The 23831-nt window shown below is 36.7% G+C and overlaps 1 protein-coding gene across 4 annotated transcripts in view; it reads left to right on the top strand.

Annotated features, from left to right (window-relative positions):
* Positions 1–23831, top strand: part of RTKN (rhotekin) — a 1021076-nt gene that overhangs the window by 782581 nt on the left and 214664 nt on the right. For all 4 annotated transcript variants that reach the window (XM_044064015.1, XM_044064017.1, XM_044064016.1 and 1 more), the window contains exon 8: positions 1185–1291. In XM_044064015.1, coding sequence (XP_043919950.1) covers positions 1185–1291 — 107 coding nt within the window. The remainder of the gene's footprint in view (positions 1–1184; positions 1292–23831) is intronic.

Raw genomic sequence — 23831 nt, 5'->3', positions numbered from 1 at the left:
CATTGATTAAGCTATACATTTTATTTATTTATTAGATTTGTTTAGCAGGAAAGTCCATTGGGCCTAAAAGAACCCATTTTCAGTGGAGGCCCAGAGAGGAAAAGCTTTTGCAAGAACACAGATACAGAAAAAAATTAAACATTAATTGGTACAGAAGTAGAAACAGTGTTGAAAATAGTGATTACAGTAATACATACAGAATATATACATAAAAGCAGGAATTTAGTTGGTTTGATTACAATAATATATATACAGAATATATACATAAAAGCAGGAATTTAGTTGGTTTGATTACAATAATATATACAGAATATATACATAAAAGCAGGAATTTAGTTGGTTACCAGATGAATTCAGAGAGGCATAAACAGAGATATATTAATCTGCATTATTTTACCAGTAAAATAGTGCAATATTAGTGTTAATAAAATACTGTTATTCTCAATATTAATATTTTAATTGCCTCTCAAAGGTACTATGTGAACAATGATGAAGCCAGTCCATCTACAGCCCTACTTTTTTCCTGAAGGCATAGACCAGAGGATATTTTAGCATTCTGTCAACAGTAACCACCAGACATTAAAACCCCTGATAAACACACTGTGCCCCAAAGCAAAAATGATCACCCTTTGCATACCTTGGAATTCATTTTCTGTTTGTTTTTTTTTTCTTTTTTCTTTGCAATGTTTGAACTTATTTTATACATGTCTGAAGATTTGTTCAGCAGTGTCATGCTAATCTAGTAATAAATTTTGTTTATAACAGAAGTTTGATATAAAACTAATTAACATTTGATCTATCTACAAAGTAAATGTATTTGCTTTTCTGCAGTTTCCATTGATATAATTATGTTGTGCCATTTGTTGTAGTTTGCTGAAAAGTTCAGAAAATATGTATGATTCCCCATATCATGAACTACATCAACATTGTCAGTAAAATAAGATCTTGCAAAATTACCTGAATCTTTAGACAAACTGTGAAAGATTGTTAATCTTGGAACAAAAAAAGTGGTTAACTTTGTTAGTGTCTAGTTAGTGAGTGTAACTTATTGCAAAGGTTTGCAGCATTTTACATGGCATCTGAAGAAGTAATTGGACAAATGATGTGTAATACAGCAGATGGTATGCTTTCAGTACTGTGATAAGTAGCTTTATGTTATTTCTTTTCTTTCTTCTCCCTCTCAGAGGAGTGTTCCTTCTGGCTTCCTTTGTATGGCAGTATGTGTTGCCGACTTGCTGCCCAGCCAATCTGCATGACACAGCAGATGATGTCAGGCTTCCTAAACCTACAGGTAAGTATCTGGGTGAAGTAAGCTGATCACAGAGTGCCAGAAAGTGCTTGTTTTGATGAATGAGAATGAATGGGGACGAGAAATGGCAATTTGAATGGCTTCTTTGGTCAAGGTTTGGTGGTTCTACCATGTCATTAGTTGCAAAGTTGTTGATAGTGAGTTTCAGTCACTTTTATTTGAAAGTATCAATGTATGGTGATGCAGTCAGGCTAAGCAGTCCTACCCATATAGACCACCAAGAGTATATGAACTGGTCATGTGACCTTTACCCTGCAGAGATGCTATGGTGACTTTTCCATTAATCTGTTGTGGACAAAAGCTCACAAGAGTCTAATGGACTAAAGCAATTCTGCAATTTACCATTTTTATTAACAAGAGTCTTTAGTGAGTCATAATTATTTGTTTTCCATCCATCTTAAAATGCTGCTGCTGTCCATTCTGAAAAGTGTTGAAAACCTCGTTCTGCTACAGATGGCAGAGGGCCACCAAAAAGATTAACATTTTTTGCACATCAGATATGGAGATGTTGGCACGGCCCCTGTGACATGAGATCAGTGGTACTGTGCTGAACATCCCCTATAGTCTAAACTGCTCAGACTGCCTTCCTTATGATGAAATTGAAGCATCCATATTCAGTGCACATCTCTGACTTGTATGATTTGAACAACCATTCTTAATCAGATGTCTGTGCTATTTCTCCCTGATCTGGTGTGTTACTTTCATGTTTCTGAAATATGTAATAAAACAGCTTGGTTTACAGTATTTGTTAAGTGTTGTGTCTTGGAATGCAAGTACAGGCTCCAGTGTAACTAATTTTACACCTTCAGTAAGTAATCCGGACCCTAGCAGAACAGCAGCAGTAGCTGAATGTAGCGTGCATAGCTCAGCAGCCAAGAAACTTCTCGATGTGTAGAGCAGCAGCCAATCAGAACCAGTCTGAAATGGATGCTTCTAGCATGCGCTTTAGAGAATTCTGAAACATAATGTACTATCCAGAAATAAGCACAGAGTACCCAAATGATACTGTACATAATCCAAATTCTGTGGCAGACAGCAGCAGTAATAAGATGTAGCACAGCACACAAAACAGCTTTTGGTAAACATGAAACTGAACATCGATCTGATGTCTACTGTCTTTCATGGCAGGTGTGATTTCAGATTGCCCCACTTCCACAACTATGTTAGTTTCTCTTGTAACAAACGCTAAGAGCTTCTAGGAAAGCATCCATATTCAGGAAGCTCAGTGAGTCTTGTGTTTCTTTTTGGGTTCCAGACTTGTCCTGTCTATGTGACTTGAGCTTTTATTCTGTCTATATGTTTTCTCCTAGGTAAACTATTATTTATGACCATTGTGTAAGTCACAGATCCAGAACAACTCTCAAATGTTCCTGAGATATGTTTAGGTCCCTGTACTCAGATTCACACATCCAGGTACAACATTTCTTAACATGATAACCACAAAAAAAGCACTGATTCCAAATGTTGGTGGACTTCCACAAGATTTATTGTGACTTGTTTCCACGAGCTGAAGTAAAATGGACTATGGACTTCAATACAGTAACAATAACAAAAAACGAACAGTAAGTAAAGCGCTTTTCGTCTGGATTATATCCAGACTTCTTCAGACAACCGGTTAATTGTCATGGTGAGTTTAAATAAACTCCCATGTATAGTTTAACCAATCAAATCACAGTAAATTCCATCAATGGATAGTTTAGGTCTCGTTAGTCTTTACCGATCATCTAACCAATTTATGAATCTAGTAAACGTATGTCACTATGCTTTATATAAACGTTAAAACAAACTAAACTGGCAAGTAAAAAATAAACTGCCATAAACCCTAAAAACTGTACTTAGGAAACTACCTATATGATAGTGATTATACTTTGGATTGTGACCTTACGACAAGTACATTTTCACCTACATGGAATGAATGTTTTTAGGGTTTATGGCAGTTTATTTTTTACTTGCCAGTTTAGTTTGTTTTAACTTTTATATAAAGTATAGTGACATACATTTACTATAGTCTTAAATTGGTTAGATGGTCGGTAAAGACTAACGAGACCTAAACTATCCATTGAAGGAATTTACTGTGATCTGATTGGTTAAATTATACACGGGAGTTTATTTAAACTCACCGTGAGAATTAAACGGTTGTCTGAAGAAGTCTGGATATAATCCAGATGAAAAGCGCTTTACTTATTGTTCGTTTTTTGCTATTGTTACTGTATTGAAGTCCATAGTCCGTTTTACTTCAGCTCGTTGTAACAAAACAGTAAATCTTGTGGAAGTCCACCACCATTTGGAATCAGTGCTTTTTTTTGTGGTTATCTGGTTTTGTCTTGCGTTTATTGGTGCTAGTATTTCTTAACATGTTGCTTTCCTCAGAAGTCTGCTTTTGAACTTCCTTTTTAATTCCAGAATTCAGCTTTCAGGTCTAGTAGGGTTGCAGTGGTGCAGCGGTTAGCGTTGTCGCCTCACAGCAAGAGGTTCTCTCGTTCGATTCTCAGCTGGAGCACCTTTTTGTGTGGAGTCTGCATGTCCTCCCTGTGGTTGAGTGATGTTAAAGACATGCAGGTAGGTGCATGTGTGAATGGGTGTGCCTTCCTTGAAGGTTGGGCATCGGGCTTGCAACTTGGCACCGTAAAAATCCACTGCCAATCATTAGTAGACCGGAGTTCCGCTGTGGCAACCCCTAACTGGGAAAAGAAAGCAAAGCTTTCAGGTCTAGTAAAAATAAATCAAATGTGGATGTCATACTTTACAACATTGTTATTTGTGTAGGAGACAGACCTTTTTATTCTCTGCATGGTAATTCTGCCATTGACACCAAACTATGTCAGGCTGGTTTCCAAACTCCCACCTTTCATTTTCTTCATCCTTTCTTCAAAGTATGTACAATCCTGTGTGCTAGATTATTAGATGAAACATGGAATGAAATAGATGTTACATGACATTTGCATTCATTAAAGTAAGGTTGTGCATTAGTGAAATCTGATCTAGTATAATAAATAAGATGGTGCAGAATTCCATGCTTACTGATCTTGTCTTTTCAGTGGTTGTATGAAAATTAAAAAAAAAAAAGTAAAGCATACACATCCATTTACTTAAAATCATAAAAAGAATCCAATGAGTGATTCAACATAATCAACCTGCAATCTGGATGTTAACTTTTCAGGCACTCCCATAGTGTAAAAGTGTATTCAGCAGGTATTTACTGTTTGGCCACTTACCAGACATCTTTGCTTTCTGCCTTGAATCCTGATCCATGCCAGATTAGCACTGAAAGCTTTCATTTTGGACATCCCAAGCTAGCTTGATACTTAATATTTAGAAGTATTATGCAGCATGGTGGTGGAACCATGACAAGACTCGTCCACAATACACATCAGTTTCATACACTCAAGACGAGTCGTCTGTAAAAGTATTACATAAACTTTATCTCAGTTATTACAGACTACCCTGCCAGTGCACATTCATAAATTTGCAAAAAGAATATAAATGTGATAGTCCAATGTTTAGTTTGTTTAGTGCTTATTGGGGTATTTCACATGACCGCTATCATTAGTAGCTGATTATGTGCATCCAAATCTGTACTTTTTTCTAGAAAAGGTAACTGACATGATGTGTCAGCATTTGCATGATATTTGTCTGATCCATTGACAATATTGTACTCATATGCTCTCATTTGCACAACCCAGTGCTGTACTCGTGATGAACATATTTGTGGAAGCTTTTCTTTCCCTAGAAAAAGCCAATTGGTGGTTTGTGATTTATGTATAAGGTAAAAACATGACCACACAATTGTATATGATTTCAAAAATTATAACTAATCTTTTATTGTCCATTTGTGAGTATTTTTTATTAGTAGGCATCAGCATACAAGACTTATAAACAAGGATGTTCTCACCACCATTAGGCATTCTCTGTGAAATCCTCACAGGGCAGGGTGTATCTCCCTGTGTCTCAGATGAATAATGAATAATATCACTGGCAAAGTGTAGTGTCATTTTCAGCTTTTAAAATGCTATTTTTTGTTCTTTTCATGTTTTCACAGGATATCTTTGCTAAATATTACAAAAGATAGCAAGGTTGCTAAGTTTTCTAAGAAATGTTTTCACTTGTGAAATAATCCCCGAGTATATTTTCATTACAGTGATCGTCTGTACCTTGACAGCTACTGTAGTTTAAGGAAGCATGTGGGGGGGATATTAAGCAAGTGTAGTTTTGTGTAAGTCTTACATGTGCATGCAGATCGATCCATGCTGGGTGTACAATAAACTGCTGATAACTTGCAATCACTTGTGCACTCGTCATTCAACATGTTGTCAGAAGCAGGATGGTCACTAAGCCTCATTCAAGTGTAAATGAGAAAATTATACTGCAAAAGGTACTTGAATTTACATTAATGGCATGAACAATGGATTTCGTAGACCCAAACCGCTGGTGTTTGATGGCAGTGTTGTGGAGAACTGGTTTGTGTTTGCACAAGAATATATTTTCATAGTGGCTACACATTCAGATAAAGATGCACTCACAGCAGCATTTATACTTCTCAATTTGGCCGGCTCATAAGCTATCGAGCAAGAACATTCTTTTGTATATGTACCCACTGTTTATGCAGGAGAGGGTGAAAGCCAGTGTCATTGCTCAAGCTGAAATGTGCAAAGGTCTAGAGTGTTAAAATGTAAATTTTGAGAACTGTGTAACCCCCAGATGAATATAACCATGGAGAGATGTAAATTCAATACGAGAAATCAAAAGCCTGGTGAAACTATGGAAGCATATGTTTACAGACTTGAGAAATAAAGGAAAGGTATGCAGATTTGGTGAGCTACAAGATGATTTAATAAAAGACCGACTTGAATGTGGTATTAATAATGATACAGTGAGAAAAATCCACTACATGACAATGAATGAACATTGAACAAGACTATTGAAATTTGTCAGATACATGAACTCACAGAAGAACATACTAGTATGCTTGCTGTATCTGCTGCTGCAAATGTCGACGGTGTGCAGCAAAAAACTAAGACAATATGACCTTACAAATGTAACTGGAAGCTATGCTGCACCACCTGCCATTGTTCTTCTTCTTTTCCCAGCTAGGGGTTGCCACAGTGGATCACCTGTCTGCTCATGATTGGCAGTGGAGTTTTATGGTGTTGAGTTGCCAGCCTGGTGCCCAACCTTCTACAGAAGGCACACACACGCACTCATGCCTAGGGCCAATGTAGAGTATCCGATCCACCTACAGCATATCTTTGGGATGTGGGAGGGAACTGGAGCAAACCCATGCAACCACAGGAAGGACATGCAGACTCTGCACAGAAGGCACCCTAGCCAAGGATTGAACCAGAGAAACTCTTGCTGTGAAGTGGCAACACTAACCGCTGCACCACCGTGGCCGCCCTAAATTGGTGTAATTGTTGGGGCAGTCATGAACCTAAATGAGAAAAATGCTTAGCCTATGGCCGACAGTGTCGTAAATGCAAAAAGTATCATTTCAAAAAGTTCTACAAATCAAAAAAGACTCATAATAAATTTTATCCAGTGAAGACAGTGGATCAAACTGAGACTGTAGCAGACCCTGACAACAATGCTGAAACCTTTTATGTTGATGGTGTTTATGTGGTCGGAGAAACAGTTGACACAGTGGATTCCCACTTGTAAGCAAAGAGTGAAATATTTTGCACTGTGCAAATTAATGGGAAACCAGTAGGGCTTAAAATATACACCAGATCTGAATGTAACGTCATGTCAGCAAAAACTTATGTAAAATTTGGAGAGAGCCTTGACTCAACAAGACGTGGATAAGGATAAAGCATAGTTGCTTATGGTGGTAAAGAAATTCAGACAGATGGTGCTGTAGTTCTTTCTTGCCATTCTGCAGGTAACAGTTATGATTTACAATTCTATGTAGTTAGAAGAGATGTACAGTCATTACTAGGTCTAGAAGACAGCCTGAGAATGGGGTTGATTTTGCTCAGTAAAGGAGTTCACCATCTACATACAAACAAAAATGACAGTTTTTCACAACTTATCTTTAAATAATATACCAACATCTTTAAAGAGGAACTTGGTAAGCTTCCAGTTACATATTCCATGAAGCTAAACCATGAAATAAACCCAGTTGTTTGTCCTGCATTTAAGATCTTGGTAGCAATGCAAAGTAAAGTAAAAGCAGAATTAGACAGAATGGTGAATTTAGGTGATCTTACTCCTGTGACAGAGCCTACGGAGTGGGTATCATCCATGGTAGCAGCCTACAAGAAAAGCTCAGATGACATTCAGCTATGTATTGGTCCTAGAGACTTAAATAAGGACCTTAAATGTCCTCATTATCCAATACGCACAGTCACGGAGGTAGCAGCACTAATTCCAAATTCAACTGTTTTCTCAGTTTTAGATACCAAGAACTCCTTTGGGCAAATCTCACAGGATCACAGATCTTCTTTATGAACAACTTTTAGCACACCATTTGAGAGATTCAGGTTTTTGAGAATACCATTTGGAATCAGTGCTGCTAGTGAAGTATTCCAACATGCCATGTAACAGATATTTGCTGTATGTCCCTGTGCCATTTTTGTTGATGAATTATTGTTGGAGGCAATGGAGAAAAGGAACATAACAGAAATCTCAGAAAAGTTCTAGACCATGCACATGAAGTTATTCTCAAGCTAAATCCTTAAAATATATATTCAAACTGAAGGAAGTCGGCTACATTGATCACATGTTCACAAGTTCAATACTACAGCCAGATCCATCAAAGATAATAGCAGGCAATGAAATGCCAGTTCCAGAGGATGTCATATCTTTACAGCATTCTCTGGGTATGATTAGTTATTTGGGAAAATTCATCCCAAACCTTAGTGAGCTTTCTGCACCATCACAGGAGTTAACATGTAAAGATAAAAAATGGTCTTGGTTTGAACAGCACCAAGACGCATTTGACACTTTAAAAAGAGAATTACCAGTCCACCCTCACTGAGATAATGTGATATCCATAAGCCTGTGACACTCACCTGTGATGCCTCTCTGTATGGACTTGGTGCAGCATGTCTTCAGGAGGGCATTCCAGTTGTATGTGCATCCCGTACCATGACTCAACCAGAAATGCACTATGCACAAATAGAAAAAGCACTTCTTGCTGTCTTGTTTGCATACTCCAAATTCAATGACTATTTATATGGAAGGTCAATCCAGACGGAGACAGATCACCAGCCAATAGTAATGATGTTGAACAAGCAGATACATAACAGCCCCAGCAAGATAGCAACGCCTGATGGTAATGCTACAAAAATACAGCTTTACCATTGTCTACACAAAATGTAAGCATGTATCTTGCTGATGCCTTGTCCCGTGCACCCAGAAGACAATAGAGCAGCATGAAAATGAGACAGCTGATTTTGAAATCATGGAAGTAAAGTGCATTTCATCATCGCGGCTTGAAGAATTAAGAAATCACACTGCTAATGACCCACTTCTTCAAAAACTGAGTAATATTATCAACCAAGGCTGGCCAACACTTCAAAAACATTTGCCACTTGAAATTCAGCAGTATTTCCCTTTCAGGGATGAGCTCATAGTGGAAGATGGCATCATTATGAAAGGCCCAAAAGTAGTAGTTCCTAAATTATTGCAAAAGGACTATATACAAATTCTGCTCAGAGGTCACCGAAGCACTGAATCAACTAAAAATAGGGCAAGAGGCATTGTGTTCTGGCCCTCAATGTCTAAAGACATTGAAAGAGAGACATTTTCATATTCAGTTTGCAAAATTAATAAACCACATCAACGAAAAGAACCTCTTCACTTACACACAATTCCAGATTTACCATGGCCAACAGTAGCAGGTTGATATTTTCAAATGGAATGGTCTATATTGCCTGGTACTAGTTGATTCATACTCCAGATGGCTTGAAGTTGATATACTCTATGATTTGACATCTAGCACAGTTATTACAAAGCTAAAGAGACACTTCTCAGTCCATGGAAGCCCACATAAAGTCATCACAGGTAATGGTGCACAATTCACTAGTCAATGGTTTAAAGAATTTGATGCATCTTGGGATTTTATTCATGTAATCAGCAGTTCAGAATACCCACAAGCCAATGGCCTGGCTGAGTGTGCAGTCCACAGTGCAAAGCATTTAATGGAAGAGTCCAAAAGAGATGGAACAGATGTATTCCTCAATTTACTAAACCTTCAAAACATTTCTCATGACCAGACACTTGGTTCACCTGCTCAGACTGATGTCAAGACAAATGTGAACAACTCTTCCAATCAGCAAACAGTTGTTAGTGCCTACCTAGTGTATTTTTGTATAAGTCTTACATGTGCATGCAGATCGATCCATGCTGGGTATACAATAAACCGTCGATAACTTTCAATTACTTGATTCAACAGTAATGTTTGTTGAAGATTTTGCCACCACTTTGGCCTTCACTTTAGTCTATATAGCATGTAGACCATGTGCATCTACCGCATGACCTAAGTTGTGCACCTTTGCTTAAAAATAGTTTCTGGTAAGAGGCCCATGTCCCCCAATCCCCTCAACACTTACTGTGTGTTCTGCAAATGTTTATTTGGTGCTGGCCTCTGAGATACAGAAGGAGTAGATAATATATCAAAGTACAGTTTATGTACACACATTTCTTCTTGGCTATTTATGGTCAAGAATTTCTTAAACACATGATTCATGTCTAATTTTTAAAACTTGTGACTTTTAACTATCAGTATTGACTGATATTTGAAAGAATATTTGACTAAGGGTAATAGGGTTTACATGCATATGACCGAGTGACCGATGGTCGAAACTTGGTTTCCACGAACCTTATGTCGAAGCTGCAGGGGTTGAATGCTCGGTGTCGTACAAAATTCAGAATTAGACATTTCTGACCACCCTACCACCTAAACAAGCGCTACCATGGGTCAAAAAGGGGGGGATGTTTTGCGGTTCGACATAATTGCATTCGCAATTATGCAAAGTCGCCGTACTGCCGAACATTTTCCTGTCGGCCATCCACCAGCTAACCAAATGCATGTATACTATACATGGGTAATAGATACTATTCCAAATAAACTACTTTATTATTAGTTGACTTTGTCCAAACAACCTATGGCTACTGCTGGTTTCAGTATGTAGGTACCACATGAACAGCCTATTCTGAATATCCTACAGCACTTTGTTTATCTTTCAACAGTGTGTGCCTTATTTTGCAACAGTACAGAGTATATAAGGAAACAATACTGGCTAAAAGCAAGGCATGGCATCTGTTTGCAAGTGCGTGAATGCTAGTTGTGGTCCTTGTTAATGTGCCTGTTTCTTTAAACATTAAAATTCATGTTTACTATACACATTTTCTAAAGCATCATTTTCAGAATACGTGCCTTATTTCTCCCATGAATTTTGTTTAGCCAGTTTCTTCTCAGCCAACATGGTCTTAGACTTTTAACCAATATTTTGTATTACCTTTAAACAACTATTTTTATTGTTTTTGTAAATGACATTCATATCAGCAAATCTCAGAAGTTCCGTAGGTTCTACTAGGTTTTCTGTACTCTATCACTTGTATGCAAAACTGTATTACTTCTGTGCACTTTATTTCACAGATCATAGTGACACTGTCAAGGTAAAATGGATCACAGTTCAGTCTAATAAAAGTCTACAGCCCACATGCATTTTCACAGCAGACCATTTCCTTCTGCTTGTTATCATATTGAGAAATTCCTTCCAGATGGTTACTGTGCTCGAATCTCAAATGGCACAAAATACTCACACCAACAAATCAGGTCTGTCTTTGTCCCACACACCAAAACAATGAAACACACTCTTGATTTTCAGTAAGGCAGCAGTGGTAGTAAGAGCTAGAAGCAAAGCAGTTGCACCAGCAACATTACAGTGATGTTGGGTGTGGTGGTCTCCACCGCCAGTCATGAAAATTTTAAATTTCATTATTGCTGGGTTGCAACAATATCTTACAAATAAGGATATACTGTTGTTTGATTTTCAAAATTACATTCTGACTTAAGTATCTTTAATGATTTAGCTTGGATGTATTTTTGTTCTTTTAAGGTCCACAATTCACTGATCTTTTTTACATTAATGCCACTGTATGACTACATTGCTCAAGCTGCATTGTTATTGGACTACTTATATTCTTGAAACAGATGGTAACTTTATGTACTCCATTATTTTATTTATTTATTTATCCTTTTGTTGACCAGATTTGTCACACTAAGCTAGTGGCGTCTTTACAGGATAGTCCTGATTTCCCCCTTACTCTTTGGTTGTGGGGTGTTGCTTGTCAGTGTCTCTTTGCCATTGTCTGATTATTTGCTGTAGACCCTTCTTGGTGTCTTTTTGCCTTGTATTACTTTCTCTGGCCTGCCTGAGTCTATGTTTGCTTCCTCCTTCTGTGACCCATTAAACTTTTCTTACTTTTTCGAGTCGCTCAGTTACTTGGAGACCTACATCTTAGAGAACTGTTACAACGGGAAAGATTCATTATGGATTAGCTTATTGGTAGCTGTGCTGGATTCCAGGTGCTTCACTGAGGCTGCAAATCTGAATCAATTTATCGATTTCCACTGTTCAAGTCAGTAAATTTATCTTTACAAACTGGATCACTACTCATTTGTTCCCCAAACTATTATTATACAATGTTTGTCTAGATGAACAAGCCACCATTTTGCCAGGATCCTGAATTAACTTAATGAAAATCTGTACTGTTTCAAAAAGATGCCTCGTAACAATTGCAAAGTCATTCATTTTCTAAGTCATTCTTTGAGTTGAGAGAGAATGTTATTGGTATTATTTTGTCTGCCCTTCAGAAAACGAGCTATAAAATGTTACTTCCAGTAATATTCTGGGCAGTTTAGGATATTTTTTGAGTATGAAATCTAGAATGATGCCTGATTATTGGTCTATCACAGAGGCCATTTTCTTCCTGAGGGTCCATAATGTATGTGAAAAATACCTGAATCCACTGTACCTAAACAATACTAGCACCACTAAATGCCAGCATATGTGTCCTCTATCATGCTAGTGATAAGTGAGCAGCCAGAGGTTCACTTTCCTACCTCTTTATCAAACAAAATACTTAGAAATGCATCAGTACTGCCTGTCACAGTCACTAGAACACACACCCTTGAAATGCTGTACATGCCAGACCAACAGATCTTTTACTCTAGAGCATGCTCAAGTGGGTTGTATTGTAAACTCATATGTTAGCCCAATTAAAATGTATGAAAGTTCTGTGTCCTAGACTTTGGCAGTAGCCCAGCATAGCACATATACATTTTACAGTCTGATGCCTACATTTTATCATCTCATCTTGTAAGGTAAGCTATGAAATTTCTAAAATATATATAATGAGAAGCCTCCATAGGACATTACTGTCAGTACTTTATTGTTCTAAATTTGTGCAGCAGAAATGTTGCACCCTCGAGCCTGAATTGTTTTCCCCCTCCCAGGTAATATACTTGCTCTTTAAAAAAATATAGTTGTGATGTTCATTCAATATGCAGAATTGATCAAATGTCATAGGCCCAAATTCCTCCTGTCCCTTATTTTTAAGATCCTGGAAAGGATTTTGTTTAACCAGGTCAAAGATTATTCTGATTCTGAAAAAGATGAACCAGCACGTACAGTTTGCTCGAACCCAACTTTATTTTAAAGCAGATTCCACTAATAATTAAGGAATCCTAAGTTACAAAGCATACCGGTTTCGGCCATATCATGGCCTTTATCAATGCTATAAGTTCTATACAAGTCAGGAAACCCGACCCCTAGTGAGCAACCAATATATAGTCCACATTTAAAATGATATGTATCCTTATACAATCAATACATATATTGGAACAAGACAACATTTCTACCCCCATAATGGTCATAATTCAGCATAATAAACATGTAGAATACATTTATGATCATAAACATCCTCAAAATTAATGTAAGAACAGGGGAATGTACCATAACCAAAATTTTGGTGGGCCTTGAAAATAGTCAAAAAAATGTTTTCAAAAAAATCTTTTGTATGAATAACATATATTCAATATATTAGTAAACCTCAAAATTGGTATTGATCATAAATATTCATTCCCACTAGTATCACAATATTGGTTCAAACTATCCAAATACTGTATATTATATCCACAAAATTTATGATGTCATAAACTCGACTCCATAAAACATGGAAATAATATATATATTCCATGTTCCCATGGATTTTCAAACATCCATTGAACCAAAATCCATAAATGGTACCTAAACCACCTGTCAGTAGATCATAATATGTATACATGACTTATAAAAAGTCTATTCTAACATATTTAACCCAGGTCTAAATAAACCACCCAATTGGATTATCCATCTATTTTCCATTTGATTGAGTTTCTGATGCCAACCGGCTTTGAAACTCCTATGAAGGGTTATCCTATCTATAACAACAAACCGGAAAATTGCTGAAGTATGTTCCAAAGTGTGTTTGAATAAGGCATTGGCAACACGTTTATTCTTAATTGCACTAAGATGTTCCCCTATTCTAAATTTGACAGGTCTCGACGTTTGTCCGACATAAAATGCAGAACAACTACAGGTAGCCAAATACACAACCCAGTCTGTGCTGCAATTGGCAAAGACCCTTATCTCAAAAATTCGGGACGTATTTTTGCTGGAAAATTCTTTTGTTTGCTGCAAATGTTGGCAAGCAGCACAATGACCACAAGGATAACACCCCCTTAGTATTTCACCACTTAAAGTTCTTTGTTGTGGTATGCTTGGAATGTATCTTTTATAATGTGTGAAGTGAGCATTCATGTTTCTTCCCCGCCGGTAGGAAAACTGACAGTTTTCAGGCAACAACCTACCTAAAACCTCATGTGACAAAAGAATGCCCCAATGTTGGTTAATGATATCCCTGAAACGATTGGTATTAGTACCATAGGTAGTTACCAACCGTATCGATTGATTGTTATCTACTTTCTTACAATCCCTGTTATCTGTTTTATAACATAATAGATCCTGACGTGTCATTCTGTTAGTTTGTCCTTCAGCTTTGGCTAGGAGTTGAGATTCATAACCCCTTTGTAAAAACCTGCGAGATAAATCCAGACTACAATCCAAATAATCTTGATCAGACGAACAAATACGTCTGATTCTCATATATTGAGATTTTGGAATGTTGCGGATGGTGTGGCGTGGATGAGAACTCTTGGCATGTAATAAAGTATTGTATTTAGGGAGTTTACGATATATAGTGGTCGATAAAGTATTATCTGCAAGTTTGAAAACTTTGACATCCAAAAATACAATCTCTGAATGTTCAATATTAACCGTAAACCGGATGCCAAGAGTATTGCTGTTCAAATAATCAACAAACTGTATTAAACTTTGTTTATTTCCACGCCACACCATCCAGCAATCGTCTAGATATCTGCGCCAGATATCCAGATGTTGTAAAAATTTATTATGTTGATCATCATATATATACCTAGCCTCATAATACCCCATGAACAAATCTGCATAGATGGGTGCAAAGGAAGCACCCATCGCAGTGCCCTTAATCTGCCAATAGGCCTGGCCTGCATAATAAAAGATATTCTTCCGTAATACAAGTTCTGTAAGCTTGATCAAAAATTATTAAAGGCTAAGGAATAGAGGTTAGATTTATATAACCAAAAGGAAACAGCTAGAATTCCCTGATCATGTGGAATACTTGTATATAATGAAGCCACATCAAGAGTACAGAGCAACCAGTGAGATTCTAATTAATCATTGATTATATTAAGGAATTCGGTGGTGTCCTTAATGCGAGACCTAATAAGCGGCAATAAAGGTTTCAAATAATGAGTCAAAAAAGCTGACAATGGTTCCGTTAAAGAACCTCTACCTGAAACTATAGGTCTCCCAGGAGGATGTAATGGATCTTTATGTATCTTCGGTAACATGTATAAATACTGAGGACTAGGCTCTTCTACCTTAAGCTGCAAGCCTACCTGTGTAGTAATGATACCTTGTTGCACCGATAAATCCAAAAAATCATCAATTTCTCTCTTAAAAGATAGTGTAGGATCCACATTTAATACCATGTAAAAACTAGAATCTGCTAACTGTCGCAAAGCTTCCTGATTATATAGTGAATGATCCAAAATCACAACTGCGCCTCCTTTATCCGCCATGGTTATAACAATATTATGATTACTGCCAAGCTCAACCAAAGCTTGCCTTTCAGCTGCTGTTAAATTATTTTCAGTAGACCCATATAAATTGGAAAAATGTAACTCTTTCATTATACACTCTCTGAAAATAGACACATGTTTGTTCATGGGGGGAACAAAATTAGATTTCCCAAACCTAAAATCAGATGATCTTTGAGTATTTTCCTGATCTGCAAAAAAGATTTTTAGGTTAAGTATTCTACAAAATTCATCAATGTCTTGTAATAACTGTGTTTCTGAAACCAATGATGAAGGTACAAAAGAAAGCCCTTTATTCAATAGTTTGGTGTGTACAGAAGAAAGTTCAAAGGAGGAAATATTATGTATATTATCAATTACGTCACCATTTGTTGTAACAGGGACTGTAAGGTTAGGTTGCCGGAATCTGTTCCTATGTTTCTTACCACCCCGCCTCCTACCCCTAACTCTAAAGGGGGGGGCTGTTTCCTTTTCGCTGCTGGGGACACCTGGCGTAAAGAACCCTCCCCATCCGTAACAGAGGAGGCCTCCTCCTCTGAAGTAGTATCAGACATAGTTTTATGATGTCTTAAGATGGACCTTGGTCTTTTTTTATTATTAATATTACTAAATCGAGATTCCTGAAATCTTACTGATTTATGGTTTACAAAAGGTTTCCCTTTTTCATAATCCATCAAATCACGATTAAATTTATTGATTTTCCTTTTTGTAAGCTGTTTTTCCAATATTGAGAGGTCCTTAGCCAGGTCTGAAACATGTTGTGAATATAACACCTCAGATTTCAATTTTTCTACCTCCCCACACAAAATTTCAATCTCTGTGAGTTGACTCTGAATAGTCCTGTCATAATACCTTAACAAACAATCAACAAAATGCATGGAGGATAAATGTTGTGCCTCCGCCCATTCCTTAGAAAGCTCACTGTCTATATTGGCCACAATGGGTTGTATACGAACCCTTAATCCCCTGGGAGTAATGTCTTTAAGCTTGTAGGCTTTGAAAAGTTTCAAATGCCATACATTAGTACGCAAAGCTTTCATATGTCTATTAAGCTTAGAAAACATATTATTACACTGTGATGGACCATCTGATAATGAGTTCATGGAATCAGGTCCCGATAATGTATTTAAACCAAACACCTCCAAATTATCTTGATCGGCCGAAAGACCCTTCAATAAATCACCAATATCCATGACTGAAATATAAAGCACCCAAAAATATTATAGTGTAAGGGCACCAACTAGCCGAGTGACCCTGAAAACGGACACCAACTTCTGTTAATCCATATGGATACTATTGTCCATGTTGAGTATGACCCACCAACTATGTTTGAAAATTATTCAGGTAAAAATGAACCTTTTAACTATCTTACCATAAGTGGCCCAATATACAAAAACTCTTCATCAAAAACTAACCTTCGTCTCAATAGGCAATTAACCATATTAAATATCATAAGTGTAATATCTGGAAAAAAATCCCAACAAAAATACACTCAATTGGATTGATAATCCAGCTCTAAAAAAATTTGTTGCCCATCAATAGGCCGACTTGCGTCTCTGCCTGATTGTACAACTCTATAATAGTATATTGCCACCGTAAGATATTATAATCACACCAACCCATGAACCATCCAGGATTCAATCTGTTATAAACTCACATATATACCAAGTTGTGTTAGTTACTATCAAGGCCACTCAGAAAATGAAGCCCCATACACTCATATAAATCCGGACCTAAAGCCAACTTTCCCATGTACTAAATTAGTACAAAAAACATCTATATTGGGGCCAATCCCTTATGTATGTACATTATTATTATTATTAAAGGCCTTGGCAAACCATCACAGTGCCACAATATATTTATAAAAGAAACCCTCTAGCCTACAAGGTAAACAGACTATTAGCAATCTCACTAACTGTGATCCAGTATGATGTTACATATATCTGATCCCTAGTTTACATAATAAGACCAAATGTTTAATTACCTATACCTAAAACCCAGAGTAAACCCAACCGACCAAAACATTTCAAAAGCTTAAACACAAGCCGATGAAAATTGAGGCCCCTAAAAATTCACCAGAGCACTCCCTAAGCAAGATAAACTAGTCATCGCTCAAAATAGCATGGACCCCTGTCATTCAATTCAAGGATGTCCCACTATTCTCAACCTATTATTACTGTTAATACTATTAATAATCATGTACATAATTAAGCAGATAGATCACACTGTTGTTGAACATATATGTACACACAGATGTATGAACTACAAAGATGTATATGTATCAAAAAATTTAAAAATATCTATTTTCTAAATAAACAGAAAAACAAACAAGCAATAAACAGTATAAAAGTCCAATTATTGTCCAAATCATTGTCCAAAATATGAAAAATGACCAAACATGTAGTCCAAAACCTCCGTGGGTTCAAACGCTCCGTGTTCGCAAACCTGCAATCAATCTGACTATTTTAAATCCAAAGCTTGTAGATGTCTGGGCCCAAATGGCATAACAATCCCACAGCATGAAACGACCCGTTTAATATGATGTAAATAATTCACATGTTCACAGTTCACAACCCGAACACGACCAGTTAAATTCAAAGGAAGTCGAAAGTGCCAAGATGTCCCAATCCATGAAAACAGTACCTTAAATGCGTACCAAACAAGATGGCCGTCAGTTCGCAATTAGTAAAAATAAAAAGAAACCTCTCATAAGAAAAGGTTGGCAAGTCCTGTTTCCAAAAACACGCACCATCAGTATAGAACCAAGGTTGGGTCTCCGACTGTATCTTAAACTCCAAGTTAAGTTGAAAAAGGAATGATTCGGCAAACCAGATGTCCCCAGTGCGAAAGAAACCAGCTAAACAACTCGAAACCAAGGTACGCGCACGCCGGACAACGTGCACGGCTCCAACCAGTCAATCAACATTCTGAAAAAGATGAACCAGCACGTACAGTTTGCTCGAACCCAACTTTATTTTAAAGCAGATTCCACTAATAATTAAGGAATCCTAAGTTACAAAGCATACCGGTTTCGGCCATATCATGGCCTTTATCAATGCTATAAGTTCTATACAAGTCAGGAAACCCGACCCCTAGTGAGCAACCAATATATAGTCCACATTTAAAATGATATGTATCCTTATACAATCAATACATATATTGGAACAAGACAACATTTCTACCCCCATAATGGTCATAATTCAGCATAATAAACATGTAGAATACATTTATGATCATAAACATCCTCAAAATTAATGTAAGAACAGGGGAATGTACCATAACCAAAATTTTGGTGGGCCTTGAAAAATAGTCAAAAAAATGTTTTCAAAAAAATCTTTTGTATGAATAACATATATTCAATATATTAGTAAACCTCAAAATTGGTATTGATCATAAATATTCATTCCCACTAGTATCACAATATTGGTTCAAACTATCCAAATACTGTATATTATATCCACAAAATTTATGATGTCATAAACTCGACTCCATAAAACATGGAAATAATATATTTTTATTTTTACTAATTGCGAACTGACGGCCATCTTGTTTGGTACGCATTTAAGGTACTGTTTTCATGGATTGGGACATCTTGGCACTTTCGACTTCCTTTGAATTTAACTGGTCGTGTTCGGGTTGTGAACTGTGAACATGTGAATTATTTACATCATATTAAACGGGTCGTTTCATGCTGTGGGATTGTTATGCCATTTGGGCCCAGACATCTACAAGCTTTGGATTTAAAATAGTCAGATTGATTGCAGGTTTGCGAACACGGAGCGTTTGAACCCACGGAGGTTTTGGACTACATGTTTGGTCATTTTTCATATTTTGGACAATGATTTGGACAATAATTGGACTTTTATACTGTTTATTGCTTGTTTGTTTTTCTGTTTATTTAGAAAATAGATATTTTTAAATTTTTTGATACATATACATCTTTGTAGTTCATACATCTGTGTGTACATATATGTTCAACAACAGTGTGATCTATCTGCTTAATTATGTACATGATTATTAATAGTATTAACAGTAATAATAGGTTGAGAATAGTGGGACATCCTTGAATTGAATGACAGGGGTCCATGCTATTTTGAGCGATGACTAGTTTATCTTGCTTAGGGAGTGCTCTGGTGAATTTTTAGGGGCCTCAATTTTCATCGGCTTGTGTTTAAGCTTTTGAAATGTTTTTGGTCGGTTGGGTTTACTCTGGGTTTTAGGTATAGGTAATTAAACATTTGGTCTTATTATGTAAACTAGGGATCAGATATATGTAACATCATACTGGATCACAGTTAGTGAGATTGCTAATAGTCTGTTTACCTTGTAGGCTAGAGGGTTTCTTTTATAAATATATTGTGGCACTGTGATGGTTTGCCAAGGCCTTTAATAATAATAATAATGTACATACATAAGGGATTGGCCCCAATATAGATGTTTTTTGTACTAATTTAGTACATGGGAAAGTTGGCTTTAGGTCCGGATTTATATGAGTGTATGGGGCTTCATTTTCTGAGTGGCCTTGATAGTAACTAACACAACTTGGGTGAGTTTATAACAGATTGAATCCTGGATGGTTCATGGGTTGGTGTGATTATAATATCTTACGGTGGCAATATACTATTATAGAGTTGTACAATCAGGCAGAGACGCAAGTCGGCCTATTGATGGGCAACAAATTTTTTTAGAGCTGGATTATCAATCCAATTGAGTGTATTTTTGTTGGGATTTTTTTCCAGATATTACACTTATGATATTTAATATGGTTAATTGCCTATTGAGACGAAGGTTAGTTTTTGATGAAGAGTTTTTGTATATTGGGCCACTTATGGTAAGATAGTTAAAAGGTTCATTTTTACCTGAATAATTTTCAAACATAGTTGGTGGGTCATACTCAACATGGACAATAGTATCCATATGGATTAACAGAAGTTGGTGTCCGTTTTCAGGGTCACTCGGCTAATTGGTGCCCCTACACTATAATATTTTTGGGTGCTTTATATTTCAGTTATGGATATTGGTGATTTATTGAAGGGTCTTTCGGCCGATCAAGATAATTTGGAGGTGTTTGGTTTAAATACATTATCGGGACCTGATTCCATGAACTCATTATCAGATGGTCCATCACAGTGTAATAATATGTTTTCTAAGCTTAATAGACATATGAAAGCTTTGCGTACTAATGTATGGCATTTGAAACTTTTCAAAGCCTACAAGCTTAAAGACATTACTCCCAGGGGATTAAGGGTTCGTATACAACCCATTGTGGCCAATATAGACAGTGAGCTTTCTAAGGAATGGGCGGAGGCACAACATTTATCCTCCATGCATTTTGTTGATTGTTTGTTAAGGTATTATGACAGGACTATTCAGAGTCAACTCACAGAGATTGAAATTTTGTGTGGGGAGGTAGAAAAATTGAAATCTGAGGTGTTATATTCACAACATGTTTCAGACCTGGCTAAGGACCTCTCAATATTGGAAAAACAGCTTACAAAAAGGAAAATCAATAAATTTAATCGTGATTTGATGGATTATGAAAAAGGGAAACCTTTTGTAAACCATAAATCAGTAAGATTTCAGGAATCTCGATTTAGTAATATTAATAATAAAAAAAGACCAAGGTCCATCTTAAGACATCATAAAACTATGTCTGATACTACTTCAGAGGAGGAGGCCTCCTCTGTTACGGATGGGGAGGGTTCTTTACGCCAGGTGTCCCCAGCAGCGAAAAGGAAACAGCCCTTTAGAGTTAGGGTAGGAGGCGGGTGGTAAGAAACATAGGAACAGATTCCGGCAACCTAACCTTACAGTCCCTGTTACAACAAATGGTGACGTAATTGATAATATACATAATATTTCCTCCTTTGAACTTTCTTCTGTACACACCAAACTATTGAATAAAGGGCTTTCTTTTGTACCTTCATCATTGGTTTCAGAAACACAGTTATTACAAGACGTTGATGAATTTTGTAGAATACTTAACCTAAAAATCTTTTTTGCAGATCAGGAAAATACTCAAAGATCATCTGATTTTAGGTTTGGGAAATCTAATTTTGTTCCCCATGAACAAACATGTGTCTATTTTCAGAGAGTGTATAATGAAAGAGTTACATTTTTCCAATTTATATGGGTCTACTGAAAATAATTTAACAGCAGCTGAAAGGCAAGCTTTGGTTGAGCTTGGCAGTAATCATAATATTGTTATAACCATGGCGGATAAAGGAGGCGCAGTTGTGATTTTGGATCATTCACTATATAATCAGGAAGCTTTGACAGTTAGCAGATTCTAGTTTTACATGGTATTAAATGTGGATCCTACACTATCTTTTAAGAGAGAAATTGATGATTTTTTGGATTTATCGGTGCAACAAGGTATCATTACTACACAGGTAGGCTTGCAGCTTAAGGTAGAAGAGCCTAGTCCTCAGTATTTATACATGTTACCGAAGATACATAAAGATCCATTACATCCTCCTGGGAGACCTATAGTTTCAGGTAGAGGTTCTTTAACGGAACCATTGTCAGCTTTTTTGACTCATTATTTGAAACCTTTATTGCCGCTTATTAGGTCTCGCATTAAGGACACCACCGAATTCCTTAATATAATCAATGATTCGCAATTAGAATCTCACTGGTTGCTCTGTACTCTTGATGTGGCTTCATTATATACAAGTATTCCACATGATCAGGGAATTCTAGCTGTTTCCTTTTGGTTATATAAATCTAACCTCTATTCCTTAGCCTTTAATAATTTTTTGATCAAGCTTACAGAACTTGTATTACGGAAGAATATCTTTTATTATGCAGGCAAGGCCTATTGGCAGATTAAGGGCACTGCGATGGGTGCTTCCTTTGCACCCATCTATGCAGATTTGTTCATGGGGTATTATGAGGCTAGGTATATATATGATGATCAACATAATAAATTTTTACAACATCTGGATATCTAGCGCAGATATCTAGACGATTGCTGGATGGTGTGGCGTGGAAATAAACAAAGTTTAATACAGTTTGTTGATTATTTGAACAACAATACTCTTGGCATCCGGTTTACGGTTAATATTGAACATTCAGAGATTGTATTTTTGGATGTCAAAGTTTTCAAACTTGCAGATAATACTTTATCGACCACTATATATCGTAAATTCCCTAAATACAATACTTTATTACATGCCAAGAGTTCTCATCCACGCCACACCATCCGCAACATTCCAAAATCTCAATATATGAGAATCAGACGTATTTGTTCGTCTGATCAAGATTATTTGGATTGTAGTCTGGATTTATCTCGCAGGTTTTTACAAAGGGGTTATGAATCTCAACTCCTAGCCAAAGCTGAAGGACAAACTAACAGAATGACACGTCAGGATCTATTATGTTATAAAACAGATAACAGGGATTGTAAGAAAGTAGATAACAATCAATCAATACGGTTGGTAACTACCTATGGTACTAATACCAATCGTTTCAGGGATGTCATTAACCAACATTGGGGCATTCTTTTGTCACATGAGGTTTTAGGTAGGTTGTTGCCTGAAAACTGTCAGTTTTCCTACCGGCGGGGAAGAAACATGAATGCTCACTTCACACATTATAAAAGATACATTCCAAGCATACCACAACAAAGAACTTTAAGTGGTGAAATACTAAGGGGGTGTTATCCTTGTGGTCATTGTGCTGCTTGCCAACATTTGCAGCAAACAAAAGAATTTTCCAGCAAAAATACGTCCCGAATTTTTGAGATAAGGGTCTTTGCCAATTGCAGCACAGACTGGGTTGTGTATTTGGCTACCTGTAGTTGTTCTGCATTTTATGTCGGACAAACGTCGAGACCTGTCAAATTTAGAATAGGGGAACATCTTAGTGCAATTAAGAATAAACGTGTTGCCAATGCCTTATTCAAACACACTTTGAAACATACCTCAGCAATTTTCCGGTTTGTTGTTATAGATAGGATAACCCTTCATAGGTGTTTCAAAGCCGGTTGGCATCAGAAACTCAATCAAATGGAAAATAGGTGGATAATCCAATTGGGTGGTTTATTTAGACCTGGGTTAAATATGTTAGAATAGACTTTTTATAAGTCATGTATACATATTATGATCTACTGACAGGTGGTTTAGGTACCATTTATGGATTTTGGTTCAATGGATGTTTGAAAATCCATGGGAACATGGAATATATATATATTATTTCCATGTTTTATGGAGTCGAGTTTATGACATCATAAATTTTGTGGATATAATATACAGTATTTGGATAGTTTGAACCAATATTGTGATACTAGTGGGAATGAATATTTATGATCAATACAAATTTTGAGGTTTACTAATA

The sequence above is a fragment of the Protopterus annectens genome, chromosome 2.part2 (genome assembly GCF_019279795.1).
Source record: "Protopterus annectens isolate FY-2018-M chromosome 2.part2, PAN1.0, whole genome shotgun sequence".
Classification (NCBI taxonomy): Eukaryota; Metazoa; Chordata; order Ceratodontiformes; family Protopteridae; genus Protopterus; species Protopterus annectens.
This window is presented reverse-complemented; position numbering and strand designations above follow the sequence as displayed.